This window comes from Myxocyprinus asiaticus, chromosome 35 (genome assembly GCF_019703515.2).
Source record: "Myxocyprinus asiaticus isolate MX2 ecotype Aquarium Trade chromosome 35, UBuf_Myxa_2, whole genome shotgun sequence".
Lineage (NCBI taxonomy): Eukaryota > Metazoa > Chordata > Actinopteri > Cypriniformes > Catostomidae > Myxocyprinus > Myxocyprinus asiaticus.
In genome coordinates, this window is record NC_059378.1 from 41,645,739 (window position 1) to 41,661,595 (window position 15,857).

Below are 15,857 nucleotides of genomic sequence, written 5' to 3' on the forward strand. Positions count from 1 at the left end.
ATTGAAGTAATCGATTGGTAGCCCTAATAATAATACATTTACTAACTAAACAAGCCAAAAAATATTTTTATGAGTATAAGAATCACACCTTAAATATATAAATCATATGAACTTTATATTAAATAAATACATCTTTCAATTTCCCCATACACAAAAGTTTTTTATAGTTTTTATTTAATTTCCTTGAATAATACCTTATGTTCCCACACCAAAAATGCATTGCAGACATTTATTGTTTTCAGCCATAACCTACTTTATTACTACCAAACTCCTAAATAGCTCTGAAACTACTGTTAATAACAAAATAAAACTGTGTTTATAGAGGATATGGGCTAATTCACTACACCCATAATCGTTAAAAACATTACCTACATCAGATTTATTTCTTAGGAATGAAACACTATCTACAGTCTCGATATTTAAATGAAAAGATCTGCAAACATAATACATATATCTTCCTGTGGAATCAGGGCTTCAGATGATCTAGAAGGGTCTGTTTCTGGAGCGAGTGTTGATGAGTCCCAGTACTGAGAAGGCACTCGCTGCAGCCGTCACCAAACTGATGGCTCCTATCGCCCGAGACGCCTGCCAACACACAGGTAATCACACACAATATCAGGTGTATGGCCTTGTTTCCAATAAGATATCAGATGTATGGATGCATTAGTGTTGTTTAATCACCAGCACGGAATGGACCTACTGTATAATGCCCAATGAAACACAGTCAATACAGCAGTCAGTTTGGGTGGAGGAAATAAAGTACCAAAATACCATGGTAAAGTGATGAGTGCCATATTCATTTACCACTGTATTTACAGACCTGTTCTGACACCCCCTCCCCGTAGCGAAGTAGAGTGACAAAGTGTTCACAGTTACTGCCCAATAGGTCATATGACACCTCCTGTCCAATGAGGAGCTGAGCTCGTTGAATGATCTCACAGACGGGCAGCGGCGTGTGATTATCATCATATTTATTGTTGATTCTGTATGTATCTCCTCCCACAACCTCCTTCAAGAGCTGCATGCGCACCACGGCCTTCCGACTGAACACAGACTTCACACTGGACACGGCGGCTGCTGGACTCTCATCTGACCGGAAAAAAACACAACGATGAGGCCTTGAGTTTAAATTAAACTCTTCAACTCTGAAGCATTTTTGGGCTGCCGCCAGCAATTTTTCACACTCAGATTTAAAAGCTCACCATTTACACATACTGTAGACTACCTGCCAAAAATTGGTCTCATTTTTATTTATTTTTTTGGTCCTAACTTTGTAAGCATGTAATTCTGGTTCTGTTCGCACCGTCTCCCTCTGAAAAGTCTAATTTTATTTCACTAGATGGCAGGAAGTAATAGAAATTATTTTATTTCTCTATCACATTCCATCACAATATACAGATTTGAAATGTAGGTGGCGCTCTAACATATTTTATTCCTCACAGATGTGCTCGTCCATAGACATTCAGTCTAATTTTCAGTTCATGCACCACCCTCATTGTTTCATCGAATATCTCGGCCTCTGAGTGGACTAGAAGCTCAATCTATTTGTAATGACATTTTATCAGCAATAGTCAACAACATATATTTCCGATGATTTGTTTTGCATGCCTTTCCTTCTGGACTGCATATTTTATTCTAGGATATAACATTGGATTATTCACACATGCAAGCTCACAGACAAGTAAACAATGGCTCATTTTTTAGAGAACTGCCTAAGATAAAAGCAGATATAAAATGTTTATCTATTTGGGGCTTACAGCAGAAGTTATCTGTACATAAAGAGATGTTTGTATTTTATGACTTACAAATATTATATTACACTTTGTGATTGTTTTAAATTCTTTTAAACTGTGGTATTATTGCAACAAAATAAACTGTACTGTCACATTCCTGAGAATGAGGGCTTTAATTTGATATATGACTTGTCCATTTACGTGCTATTTGAAAGACTTTTATATTCATATTAATATTTCTACCACATGACCTCTAGGTGGCGCTTATTTGCGACGCAGATTTTTAAGGCCTTATTTTGTTATTTTAAGTAACATAAATGCAGACATGATGGTTATCTCTGAAAATTCAGATTCTACGCTTTCAAACGATACCTCATATGCCTAAATTATGTGTACGGGAATTGAGCATTTTAAGTGTAAACTTTTTTTTCGCCGGCGGGTCCATAGAGTCGAACAGATTTTAAGACTCATGAAATCAAAAGATGTGATACTGACCCACAGGTGTGAGATTGATGATGTATCCATCACCCAGGTAAAGAGCCCAGTGCTGATAAGCCGGTCTGAAGATCTCGATGAGGTCACCAGGCTGAGGTTCCTCATTAGATTGATAATTATCAGGTTCACTTAAGGCCATCTGAATCAAACACAAAGATTCAAGATGAAAATGGAGTAATAACAAACAATAAATCTGTTTTCTGTAACCATAACTGTATTCTCAAGATTAAAGGGATACACACACACACACAAAAAGGATTTTTGCTGCTTGTTAAATTTACTTTAAATGAACGAAAGCAACACAATTCTAGAACATTTTGTCACAACTTGGTTTCTTTGCATTCTATTTAAATTTGTAAAATGGACATTTACTTAATCCATTTGAGTTCGGACTACATGAATACTTTTTGTAGTGTTAATGTAGCTTTGATGAAACTGGGCAGCATGCTTTGTATGGGAGTTGATAGGGAGAATAAATGTTAAAATTAAGTGTTATTTTGTGTGTTTTTGTGTAAGATGAATACTAAGGGGGATACTTTGTTATGTTTTGATTTAGAAGACTTTCTGATATGTTGGAGTTTTGGGAGGAGCTTGAGCTAACGATGAAGATAGGTAGATGTCGCACATGAAATTAAAGAAAATGCTGTGCTAACCATAACATAGTTACTAACTCTGTAATGCTTCAAACCAGCATGTATTTAACATGCCAACATTCACTTTCACTAGTTAGTACATAAAGAAATAAAAGAGATTTATTTGAGTTACATTGACACATCAAATTTTGTTGTGTTTACCCAATTTAACTAGGTTCTTTCTACACAAATTGTTTGTGTTGAGATTACATAGTAATTTTAAGTTAAGAAAACTCAATTCAAACACTGGAAATCACTGTCGATGAAGTTCATCCAAAGAGCAACTTTTTGAGTGTATTCCCCCAAAAGCATTTACTCATAGTTCAAAATAAAGTTCACAGTCCACAATGCAGAATTCTAGAAATTTGTAAGTCGTGTTTAAGCATAGTTTCTCAATAACAGACCTACATTTTATCACCATTTTTTGCTCTTTTTGTGAATCTGCCCATCAATATACATTTGTAAAAGGGTATATAAACTATAGAGTCCATTGTCACAGTTTAATTAGTAAACACCGGTCAATGTTTATCTACTTTTGTGGCTCAATTTCCATATTTTGGGGTGTTTCTTCAACTTCAGGCACTTTCATGTCCCAGGGGTTGATTTTTATTAAAACAAACAGATTTAAACTTTTTTTCTTTCTGTTATATGAAGGTCTCGCTAAAACTGGCTTAGTAACTTTTTATCAGGCCTTCATCATTTATCTTTGGTATTTTTCAAATGACATTTATGTCTAGATTTGACTGTTTTAGTCTTCAGACCCAGACTTTCAATATTTAAAATACATGTAAAAATACATTATAATTAATTATTACATGTTAAAACTGATCATTTAAACAAAGAGTGAAATAAACAGAAACCATTTCAATATTTATTGTGTGAAAATGATTTCTATCAATTTTTCAACAATTATGACATCATTTCCACCACACCAAACTATTTTACCCCTAATAAAGTTTGTTCAATAGTTAGTGCACTTGATAAACAAGTGGACAAAAGTGTGAGTGAAGAGCACGCTTGAGATGAAATATGAAACAAAACAAATCAAGGGAAATATCAAGGGAAATATCATCCAATCAAGCTGCAATTTTGCAGACTTATGCAAAAATTGTGAAAATATGATTTAATTGTGTGTATTTAGGATAAATAAAATGTTAGCTATGAAACAAATCTTATCAACACAAATGAGTCGGTCATTTTATTTGAAAAAGGTTGAAAATGTAATTTCCAGTGGGGGCCTGGGTTGCTCAGCGAGTAAAGACGCTGACTATCACTCCTGGAGTCGTGTGTTCAAATCCAGGGTGTACTGAGTGACTCCAGCCAGGTCTCCTAAGCAACCAAATTGGCCTGGTTGCTAGGGAGGGTAGAGTCACATGGGGTAACCTCCTCGTGGTCGCTATAATGTGGTTCTCGCTCTCGGTGGGGCATGTGGTGAGTTGTGTGTGGATGCCGTGGAGAATAGTGTGAAGCCTCCACACGCACTACGTCTCCGCAGTAACGCGCTCAACAAGCCACGTGATAAGATGCGCGGATTGACGGTCTCAGACAAGGAGGCAACTGAGATTCGTCCTCCGCCACCCGGATTGAGGCGAGTCACTACGCCACCACGAGGACTTAGAGCGCATTGGGAATTGGGCATTCCAAATTGGGGAGAAAAATCAGCGTCATTTCCAAATGACACAAAAATGACATAAATCTCCTGTGACACATGTACAACACACACTGTAGACTAATTAAATAAACTAGTGAGAGTGTGAAAAATGTTTAATGAGACTATCCACATTGCTAAAAGTGCTGAAAGTTAAAGAAATTCCTTATTCAACAAATTTTTCCACAAAGGTGAGTTTGGCTCCTTCACAAACATTTCCAAATGGATAATTTATTCATTTTAAAAAGGTGCTTGTTTACTCACATTAATGTTTTTTCTAGGTTGATTATCCGTCATCCCACAGCATAATTCTGCACATTCTGAGGGAAATTAAACAGTATTAAAAAGAAATAAACAGCTGTTTTATATCTTGTTCCATTTGTGCTTCATTACTTTTTCAAATAAAGATTTTTTGACTTTGTTTAATAGATTGACAGCTGCTGTAACATTATGAAATGCTGTATTAGTCAAACTTTAACAAATGAAACATTTCTGAACATGTATGTGAAAACAGCCAGAAAATGCTGGAGTAACACAGGACAATGAAGAGATATCACCCCCCCCCCCCCCACACACACACACACACACACACACATGCGCGCGCGTGCACACACGCACACACACACACTGCACAGGCTCTTACAACACAATCACAATAGCTTGTAAATAATAGAGAAACAAGTGGAAAACAATACTGAAAATACTGTTTTTATTTTAAATCTAAGATCTGGTTAAAATATACAATGGAAACTTCATAAATATTTGTTTAAACTCTGCCATTCTAATCATGTGATTGGATCACCCTCAATATTATTCTTTAAATTGATTGAATTTTACAGCTCATATTATACAACAATTCATAATTACAATACTAAAGTTTAAGTTATTAAATACACTTAAATATATACAAATGTACAACCTGTTTCCAAAACATAATTGATTGTCAGAAATTAGTATTTAAAATAAACAATACTCACTTTAAAGCAGATTTCATGATCAGCCGAATACTTTTTAACCCTCCATTGGATATCCGCTTGATCCCAAAGAAATAAAATGCAGTATATCTCTGTGTATCAGAGTGAGACTGAGTTCTCCAGCTGATGAAAGATCTCAAGAGAATTAAGAGTGTTTGACCGCTGCTGCTGCTGCTGATGTTGAAATGAGCTCCAGCGGTCACTCAGCGGTCAAACACTGCCATTGTCTAAAGCACCACTATGCCCTCTGACACAACACAGACCTTCTGAATGGACAGACCTGTTTATTCTCATCAATGAATTCAATATAGTGTACACAAACTCAGGATCTGGGAAATATTTCATGTCACATCTGCAGTTTGTACATTTGTTCTACAATGGGCTTTCTGTGACACAAACAAACACTGCAGCAAAACCAAACAGCAGTAAACAGGTTTAGATTTTGTAGGATGTAAATGAGACATCAGAGGTATCATAGTTTGAAGGATCTATTAAATATGTTTATTTTGGGGGCCTGGGTATCTCAGCGAGTATTGACGCTGACTATCACACCTGGAGTCGTGAGTTCAAATCCAGGGTGTGCTGAGTGACTCCAGCCAGGTCTCCTAAGCAACCAAATTGGCCCAGTTGCTAGGGAGGGTAGAGTCACATGGGGTAACCTCCTCGTGGTCACTATAATGTGGTTCTTGCTCTCGGTGGGGCGCGTGGTGAGTTGTGCGTGGATGCCGCAGAGAATAGCGTGAAGCCTCCACACGCGCTACGTCTCCGCGGTAACGCGCTCAACAAGACACGTAATAAGATGCGCGGATTGACGGTCTCAGACACGGAGGCAACTGAGATTCGCCCTCCGCCACCCGGATTGGGGTGAGTCACTACGCCACCATGAGGACTTAGAGCACATTGGGAATTGGGCATTCCAAATTGGGGAGAAAAATGGGAGAAAAAAAATAAATAAATAAAAAATAAAAATATATGTTTATTTTACAGTGTTTACATGTTGATATATCGGAATTAGATTTAATTTCCATCTATAAAATCTTCTGCAAAAGCCTACTGTTATGAACTCCTCCTAGGCCGTTTGTCCGATATCATCTACAGACCTTTGTGGCAAAAATTTTTTTTAAGAATTTTGTTTCGTCAAAGCGCTTCAGAGTTACAAGTTCATAAATTATTTGGCCCATTTTCACTTATACACCTGTATCTTCTAAACGCAAAGTCCAAACGTAACAAAACTTGGTAAACTTTGGCAAAAAGACATTTTGGGGATGCACACCAAATTCTGTCCAATTCTGATTGCAGTGCAAACAAATCCTTAAAATATTGATTGGACAGATAAACAAAAATGGCCGCCATCAGCTAATCAAATTTCAGCTGCTATTAACTTGTTGTTTTTGTGAATCATTATGAAATATGGCATCCACTTACAGGTTGCCAAAATTTGGTGGTATACCAAATTTTGGGAAAATCGGCCCCAAGGTGTGGTGCTATAATAAGCTAATTCACGTTTTTGCTAATAACTCCAGAACTGTACAGGCTAGAATTATTATATTTTATTTCCTCTGAATCCTTCAGTGCCCCCAAATATATGGTCATATGGATTTCCATTTCCACATAAAGACTTTTCGCCCGCTGAAAAAAGTACTTTTTCGAACCTGTCCTAGGCAAAAAATTATCAAAAGAATTTTGATTTGTTAAGTTGTACGTTTTTGGGGTGTGGGCTATAATGACTAATTGACCTGTAGCATGTAAGAACAATATCCAAACTTAACAAAACTTACATACACATGGAGAACAGGACCATCTGAGGGCACATGCCAAATTTCATCAATTTCCTATGCGAGCGGGCGCTATAGCTTTAGAAAATCCTAACTATGCAACTGTGATCAAAGCAGTTGAACTTTTGACTCCAAAACTACTGTGTCCACAGGGTCCACAAAATATTTTTTGTCAAATTTGGCTATTTAGTAATCTACTTTTTACATGGGCTTGGACCCCGATTGCAGCTTGCGGCCACATTATTAATAATGCAATAATATGGATATTTAAACACGTTAGTTTTCAAATCAAACACATCCTTCTACGTCTAAGATAGTAGAAAAAGATTACCAGGCTGTTGACTCGAGAAACGTCAACTTAACACATGCCCCACTGAGAGCGAGAACCACTAATCGCAACCACAGTTACCCCATGTGACTCTACCCTCCCTAGCAACCGGGCCAATTTGGTTCCTTAGGAGACCTGGCTGGAGTCACTCAGCACGCCCTGGATTCGAACTCACGACTCCAGGGGTGGTAGAAAAATTGGAAATTTATCAGTGAATAATAACATAAATTTGGGCCTGTTCCTAACATAAAACAATAGTATGACTTCAGAAGACTAATCAGTCATATAGAGTACTTTTATGGTACCTTTGGGGTGTTTATCTTTGTCTTTAATGGAGTTAACAGCTGCGTGAAGATTCTTCATAAATTCTCCTTTTTGTGTTTAATTTTTGGCTCAAATTCAAAATGAGGGTGTATAAATGATGACAGAATTTTCAATTTTGAATAAATAACTTTTGAAACAAGGAGCTTGTGGAGCTTCCAGTTTAGATGATAAACATCTGAGCAAGAAGTTGTTCAAATCAATAAATTAAATAAAAAGACTTTTGCCAGAAAATACAAATTTCGGAAGCAACACTGCAATGAAATAAACTCCAGTATGTCCAGTAGATGTTTCCACTGAAGTCACACTGTTAAGGGAAATAATAATTATTCTCATAATGTCATATATGTGATAGAAACATACCATTTACTATCCAATGCATCTATCAGTTGTGTAAATACGAAAGTGTCACAGTGCCTCTCGCGAGCCCACCCCATCTCCTACCAACCTGTCCACCATTCTCGCGAGAGTAGAAAATTGTTTCTAGTCCCGAGGGAGCGCCTCCTCATTCTCGCGAGACTACGTCCTGTCTCCATCGGTGTCCATTGACTCCCTGAATGTGATTCTCGCGAGAGAGGGAGCGGAAGATGGCAGATGGCTCTGACTCGTAGGGTGTGTGAGTGTGTGTGTATTGGTTGTTCGCTGTTCAGCGCGTCGAATTCTTGTCCGTGTCCGTTAAATCACCGGAGCGTGTTCATGTTGTGCGAGCTGCTGTGTGTGTGAATATGACGGGAGAGAAGATCCGCTCGGTCCGCCGAGAGCGCAAGGCGGGTCTGGATCTACTGGAGCCGGACGAAGAGGCGGCGGACACCGGGCCCGTCAAAGCCAACAAGAGCAACAAGATCAACCACAAGATCATCCGATCAAGCTCACAGCAAAACCAGAACCACAGCGACCCGGAGAGTGTGTATCCCGTGCATGAGTGTGTGTTCAGGGGAGACGTGCGGAGACTGTCATCGCTCATCCGAACACAGAACATCACGCAGAAAGACGTGCACGGTGAGGCGTCCACGAACCAGAATCACAGTGATCTAGAACCAAAATGATTTAGGACCGTACTGATCCAGAAAAACAGCGATTTAGAACTTTATTTATCTGTTACAAAGTGATCTATGATCATGCTGATCCAGAACCACAGTGATTTATAACTTTAATTATCAGTAACATAGTGATCTAGAATCATAATGATCCAGAAAAACAGTGATTTAGAACTTTAATTATCAGCGACAAAGTGATCTAGAATCATACTGATCCAGAACCACAGTGATTTATAACTAATTATCAGTAACATAGTGATCTAGAATCATACTGATCCAGAAAAACAGTGATTTAGAACTTTAATTATCAGTAACATAGTGATCTAGAATCATACTGATCCAGAAAAACAGTGATTTAGAACTTTAATTATCAGCGACAAAGTGATCTAGAATCATACTGATCCAGAACCACAGTGATTTATAACTTTAATTATCAGTAACATAGTGATCTAGAATCATACTGATCCAGAAAAACAGTGATTTAGAACTTTAATTATCAGTAACATAGTAATCTAGAATCATACTGATCCAGAACCACAGTGATTTATAACTTTAATTATCAATAACATAGTGATCTAGAATCATACTGATCCAAAAAAACAGTGATTTAGAACTTTAATTATCAGCGACAAAGTGATCTAGAATCATACTGATCCAGAACCACAGTGATTTAGAACTTTATCAGCGACAAAGTGATCTAGAATCATACTGATCCAGAACCACAGTGATTTATAACTTTAATTATCAGTGACAAAGTGATCTAGAATCATACCGATCCAGAAAAACAGTGATTTAGAACTTTATTAGCGACGATGTGATCTAGAATCATACTGATCCAGAACCACAGTGATTTAGAACTTTAATTAGCAGTGACAATGTGATCTATAATCATACTGATCCAGAACCATAGTGATTTAGAACTTTATTAGTGACGATGTGATCTAGAATCATACTGATCCAGAACCACAGTGATTTATAACTTTAATTATCAGTAACATAGTGATCTAGAATCATACTGATCCAGAAAAACAGTGATTTAGAACTTTAATTATCGGCGACAAAGTGATCTAGAATCATACTGATCCAGAACCACAGTGATTTAGAACTTTATTAGTGACAATGTGATCTAGAATCATACTGATCCAGAACCACAGTGATTTAGAACTTTATTAGTGACAATGTGATCTAGAATCATACTGATCCAGAACCATAGCGATTTAGAACTTTATTAGTGACGATGTGATCTAGAGTCATACTGATCCAGAACCACAGTGATTTATAACTTTAATTATCAGTAACATAGTGATCTAGAATCATACTGATCCAGAAAAACAGTGATTTAGAACTTTAATTATCAGCGACAAAGTGATCTAGAATCATACTGATCCAGAACCACAGTGATTTATAACTTTAAGTATCAGTGACAAAGTGATCTAGAATCATACTGATCCTGAACCACAGTGGTTTAGAACTTTATTAGTGACGATGTGATCTAGAATCATACTGATCCAGAACCACAGTGATTTGGAACTTTAACAGTGACAATGTGATCTAGAATCATACTGATCCAGAACCATAGTGATTTAGAACTTTAATTATCAGTGATGATGTGATCTAGAATCATACTGATCCAGAACCACAGTGATTTAGAACTTTATTAGTGACGATGTGATCTAGAATCATGCTGATCCAGAACCACGGTGATTTGGAACTTTAACAGTGACAATGTGATCTAGAATCATACTGATCCAGAACCATAGTGATTTAGAACTTTAATTATCAGTGATGATGTGATCTAGAATCATACTGATCCAGAACCACAGTGATTTAGAACTTTATTAGTGACGATGTGATCTAGAATCATGCTGATCCAGAACCACGGTGATTTGGAACTTTAATTATCAGCAACATAGTGATCTAGAATCATACAAATCCAGAACCACAGTGATTTAGAACTTTATCAATAGCATAATGATCTAGAATCATACTGATCCAGAAAAACAGTGATTTAGAACTTTATCAGTAACTTTGTGATCTAGAATCATACTGATTCAGAAAAACAGTGATTTAGAACTTTATCAGAAACATAGTGATCTAGGATCATGCTGATCCAGAACAACAGTGTTTTAGAACTTAAATTATTAGTGACAGAGTGATCTAGAATCATACTGATCCAGAGCCACAGTGATTTAGAACTTTATCAGTGACAAAGTGATCTAGAATCATACTGATCCAGAACCATAAAGATTTAGAACTTTATCAGTGACAGTAATCTAGAATCATACTGATCCAGAACCACAGTGATTTAGAACTTTAATTATTAGTGACAGAGTGATCTAGAATCATACTGATCCAGAACCAGAGTGTAGAACTTTAATGATCAGTAGCATAGTGATCTAAAATCATATTGATCCTGAACAATAGTGAGTTAGAATTTTAATTATCAGTAACATAATGATCTAGAACCACAATGATCCAGAACCATACTGATCCCAAATTACCATGGTCTAGAACTTTAACGATAAAGATCCATGGTGATGCAGTGGTATTTTGAGCTAGAACCATTCTGATCCAGAACAACAGTGATTTATTTATTTAATTGTCAGTGACAAAGTGATCAAGAATCCTGCTGATCTAGAACTGCAGTGATTTAGAACTTTAACTATCAGTAACATATTGATCTAGAATCATACTGATCCAGAAACACAGTGATTTAGAACTTTAATTATCAGTAACAAAGTGATCTAGAATCATACTGATCCAGAACCACAGTGATTTATAACTTTATCAGATATATAGTGATCTAGAATCATACTGATCTAGAACCACAGAGATTTTGATCTTTATTAGTGACAGTGATCTAGAATCATACTGATCCAGAACCACAGAGATTTAGAACTTTAATTATTAGTGACGGAGTGATCTAGAATCATACTGATCTAGAAAAACAGTGATTTAAAACTTTATATGTGACATAGTGGTGTAGAATCATACTGATCCAGAACCACAATGATCCAGAACTACACCAATCCGAAATTACAGTGGTCTAGAACCTTAACTATAAAGATCCATGGTGATGCAGTGGTATTTTGAGCCAAAACCATACTGATCCAGAATATCAATGATTTATTTAATTATTAGTGACAAAGTTATCAAGAATCCTGCTGATCTAGAACCACAGTGATTTAGAACTTCAATTGTTAGTAACATATTGATCTAGAACCATAATGATCTCAAAATATATTTCCTCAGAACTGTAGTGATCTAGAACGTTTGTGATGTGGCTACACTGAAAAAAAATATTTTGTGAAGTAAATAGCAGAAAAGATTGAGGACTTTATACATTGAATAAGTTTAAGCGTGAACTTGAAAATGTCATGTAAATTGTACATTTGTACTCAATTCAAACATTTAAAAATGTATGCTTTAGCTTAAAAGTAAATATTATTTATAATTGTTTCTTTGCAGTGCATCATCATGCATATCTTTTTGCTAATTTGAGTAGGAAATTTCAAAATTAAATAAAATAAGTAAATTTGACTCAACTTTGCTGATGTTTCTAGCATGCATCGGGCTTGAATAATTACTGAGTTTGCATGGTCTGCATGTTTATTTACAGTGTTTTTGTTGTTGCGTTTGTTAACGTCTTGTTTTGTAAAGTCTGAAGTTAATTTTCTACTCAAAATTACCCATTTATGATCAGAAAAATGATGTGTTGATTGTTAGTCATTGTGTTTTGTGCATCAAGTGTTGAGGTCTGCGTGCACAGCTCTGTTTCTATTGCCAGGAATGCAAAGTGATGTTGATGTAGACTTCACAGCATTAAGTGTCCACACGGAAGGTTTCTTTATGTCATTTGTTACATGATTAAACGTGATAATAAGAAAAGTTCAAAATGTAAAATGTTCTAATAAAATGTTTTTAAAACAAATTTACTACATTTATTTAAGTACAGTTTACATCAGACTGATACATTTACTCACTCACTTTAATATTATAATTTCATGAAATAGATTTACTTTTATTCCATTTAAATGTGCAAAAACTTGCAAAATAAAAATGAAATCAATCTTTCTAGTAATTGTTTTCAGTGTAAGACTATAACAGTTATGACCATATTTAATAGAACCTAATGATTTATAAATGTAGTGATCTAGGATCATAGAAAATCAGAACAAGAATAATTCAGAATCAGAACCATACTGATCTAGAACTTGCTGTGTGTGCAGTTGCATGTGCTGTTGGACTTTTTGCTCTTTTATTTTCCTGCTGAATGAATGAATAATTTGTTAGTGAAAGCGTGTTGTCTTCGGATCATCATAATTGTAGTGACTCAGTTATGATTATTCTCTCTTTCAGGTAACACACCTCTCCATCTGGCTGTAATGATGGGTCATAAAGGTGAGTCATGTTTGATTGGGTTTCCCAGTATGCAGTGTCACATGACTAAACACGAGGATCTGGTGTGATGCTCCTGGGTTACACATGACCTTTGTTACCTAATACACAGCAGAATAATGGATAACCTTTGACCCCAATGTTTATTTTGTTTGTGAATCTCATGGGAAAATAAAATATATATATATATATGTATACAGCTCTGGAAAAATGATCAGTTTCTCTGGATTTACTATTTATAGGTATGTGTTTGAGTAAAATGAACATGTTTGTTTTATTCTATAAAGTACTGACAACATTTCTCCCAAATTCCACATAAAAATATTGTCATTTAGAGCATTTATTTGCAGAAAATGACAGCTGGTCAAAATAACACAAATGATGCCGTGTTTTCAGACCTCCAATAATGCAAAGAAAACTAGTTCATATTCATTTATAAACACAATGTTTAACTTAAGAAGAGTTCAGAAATCAGTATTTGCTGGAATAACCCTGATGCGTCCTTCACAAAGACGAATCTGCTCGATTCCAGCCTTGCTGAAGCACCCCCAGATCATCACGATTAATAACCATTAGACGAGCAGGTGGAGGACCGGTGATGATCTGGGGGTGCTTCAGCAAGGCTGGAATCGAGCAGATATTGTCCAAAAATAGGCTTTATTTTCTTTTTGCAAAATATAATTTCTTTTGATTTTGGAGTGGAATTTCATGACTGATTTCTTGAGTTTTCCCCTATAATTTATTTTACAAAGCAGTCTTAAAGGAATATATTGAATATTAATGTCTGAAGAAGTACGGTGAGATGTAGAGTTTTTTTCTGATATTTACGTCTTTAGTTTTTGTCTTATGGTGGGGTGACAGCTGGCCTGAAATATCAGTGTTCATACAGTATCCAGATTTCCTGTATTTTAACTGGTTTCATGCAGATTTTCTTTAGAGAATACAGGATATATTTGTACTGTAAGAGCATGTGTATGTTGTGAATGCAGGACATTCTGAAATATTAATGTACGGCTCCTTTGGAAGTTGACGGCTACACTCTTAATTTCATTAATATACTACAAGCTTATTAATAATTTAAGCCGTTTTTCTCTGCGTAAGGCGACAGTGTAACTGAAATAGAAAGGCCTTGCTTGCTGATTCAGTGATGTGTGTGAATGAAAAATGATGATCAGTTTGTCTGAGGTACAAAAGATGTTCAGTTAAAGTCAACATGAAATCAACTGTGTTTACCTACTTAATACTCATTCTTGTGTCATTGTGAATATTTAATCAGTGCACTTTATTACAAAGAAATACTTTGTCTTCTTAATCCTTTGATTAAAACATAATAACTTGCTCCGCCTCTGAAATGACATTCCTTTCGGCTGACACCACCTAGGCCCGGTTTTCAAACTGGGAGGCACGCCTCCCCAGGGGGACACCAGAGCTTGTCAGTGTGGGTGCGGAGACTGATGATAAATTCACCAAGTAAAATCAAAAGATACATAAATACAATCAAAATGTATTGTCAAGATAAATGAAAATTAATGACTTAATGGACCATAATCCAGCATAATAGACCGTAGCTTTATGGCGTCCTAATACTATTAAATGTCATATCATATCATGCGAAAGAGAGAATGTACTGCTGTTTTAAGTGGAAGAAAGATATTTTTGACATTTAGTATTTACTTGGCTATTGTATGGGCCTGTATACAACATTATTGGGGGGGGGCAGGGCTTGTACATTTTGTCAGAGGGGGGGCATACTGACAAAATGTCAAAAAGACTTTGAAAATCCCTGACCTAGGCTGAGCCAGTTTTTTGGATAATGTTAAGCTATAAATGTATGGTAATGCAGCCTTTCTAAAATCTAAAAGCCTTATGTAATAAAATCCAATAGTAAACATTAGGGGTGTAACGATCCATCGATCTGGATTGATGCATCGATCCAATAACCAACGATCCAATGTTCTCGATACAGTGTGTAAGTATCGATATAGACATTTTTTTAAGATGCACCTTTATTTTAATACTCTCATGTCAGCCATGTCTGTACGCATTTCCGTCAGGCGATGAAGCAACCTTAGATTATATTATATCTGTATACATTCATTTCACTTTATGTGCACTAAACACGCTTTACATGTGGGACACGGATGTGCATGGGGTCTGTGAAGCCAAATTGTGCTCTGCTATCCGTGCATGTATGTCAACCGGGCTTCCCACGATACACGAGCTACATTGAAAGGATCCGTGCGAGCACGTCAGCCAGGTGCTCCTTAAAATGTGAGCTCTCGTGACAAACGCAGAGCGGCTCACATGCGCGATTAATTCAGGCTTCCATCGATATCGTTGCGAATGCAACCCATTTGACAACGGCGACATTCTGAACAGCACTAATGAGGGAAAGAGAAGCACCTGCTCAGCACTAGCATCAGTTATAAGACTTTAAACATTAACACATCAACACCCATACTAACATTTATCCCAGTTAACTGTAACAGAATTTCTCATTATGACTGTGGAAGTTT

General features: G+C 36.4%; 2 protein-coding genes across 2 annotated transcripts in view; one reads left to right on the top strand and one right to left on the bottom strand.

Moving 5' to 3' along the window:
- Nucleotides 1-149: 149 nt before the first annotated feature.
- plaat1 (phospholipase A and acyltransferase 1) lies at nt 150-8,284 on the bottom strand. Its single transcript, XM_051673385.1, has 6 exons — nt 8,270-8,284; nt 5,486-5,574; nt 4,773-4,828; nt 2,229-2,367; nt 821-1,089; nt 150-585 (listed from the first exon to the last, which is right to left on the bottom strand). The coding sequence occupies exons 3-6, from the start codon at nt 4,803-4,805 to the stop codon at nt 484-486; spliced, it is 543 nt and encodes a 180-aa protein (XP_051529345.1). The 5' UTR covers nt 4,806-4,828; nt 5,486-5,574; nt 8,270-8,284; the 3' UTR covers nt 150-483.
- A 169-nt stretch (nt 8,285-8,453) lies between these two features.
- The window catches only part of ankrd13c (ankyrin repeat domain 13C), a 43,126-nt gene continuing 35,722 nt past the window's right edge, over nt 8,454-15,857 (top strand). Inside the window, exons 1-2 of the mRNA XM_051673349.1 lie at nt 8,454-8,905; nt 13,303-13,344. Of these exons, the coding sequence (XP_051529309.1) occupies nt 8,632-8,905; nt 13,303-13,344 (316 nt within the window). The 5' untranslated portion in view covers nt 8,454-8,631. The remainder of the gene's footprint in view (nt 8,906-13,302; nt 13,345-15,857) is intronic.

What these genes read in the sequence shown, in the direction of transcription:
- plaat1 (XM_051673385.1), bottom strand. Translation starts at nt 4,805, where the DNA reads ATGACGGATAATCAACCTAGAAAAAACATTAAT. An exon ending in AACCTAGAAAAAACATTAAT is followed by an intron (nt 2,368 to 4,772) that starts GTGAGTAAACAA and finishes TGTTTGATTCAG; the next exon opens with ATGGCCTTAAGTGAACCTGA. An exon ending in CATCAATCTCACACCTGTGG is followed by an intron (nt 1,090 to 2,228) that starts GTCAGTATCACA and finishes TTTTCCGGTCAG; the next exon opens with ATGAGAGTCCAGCAGCCGCC.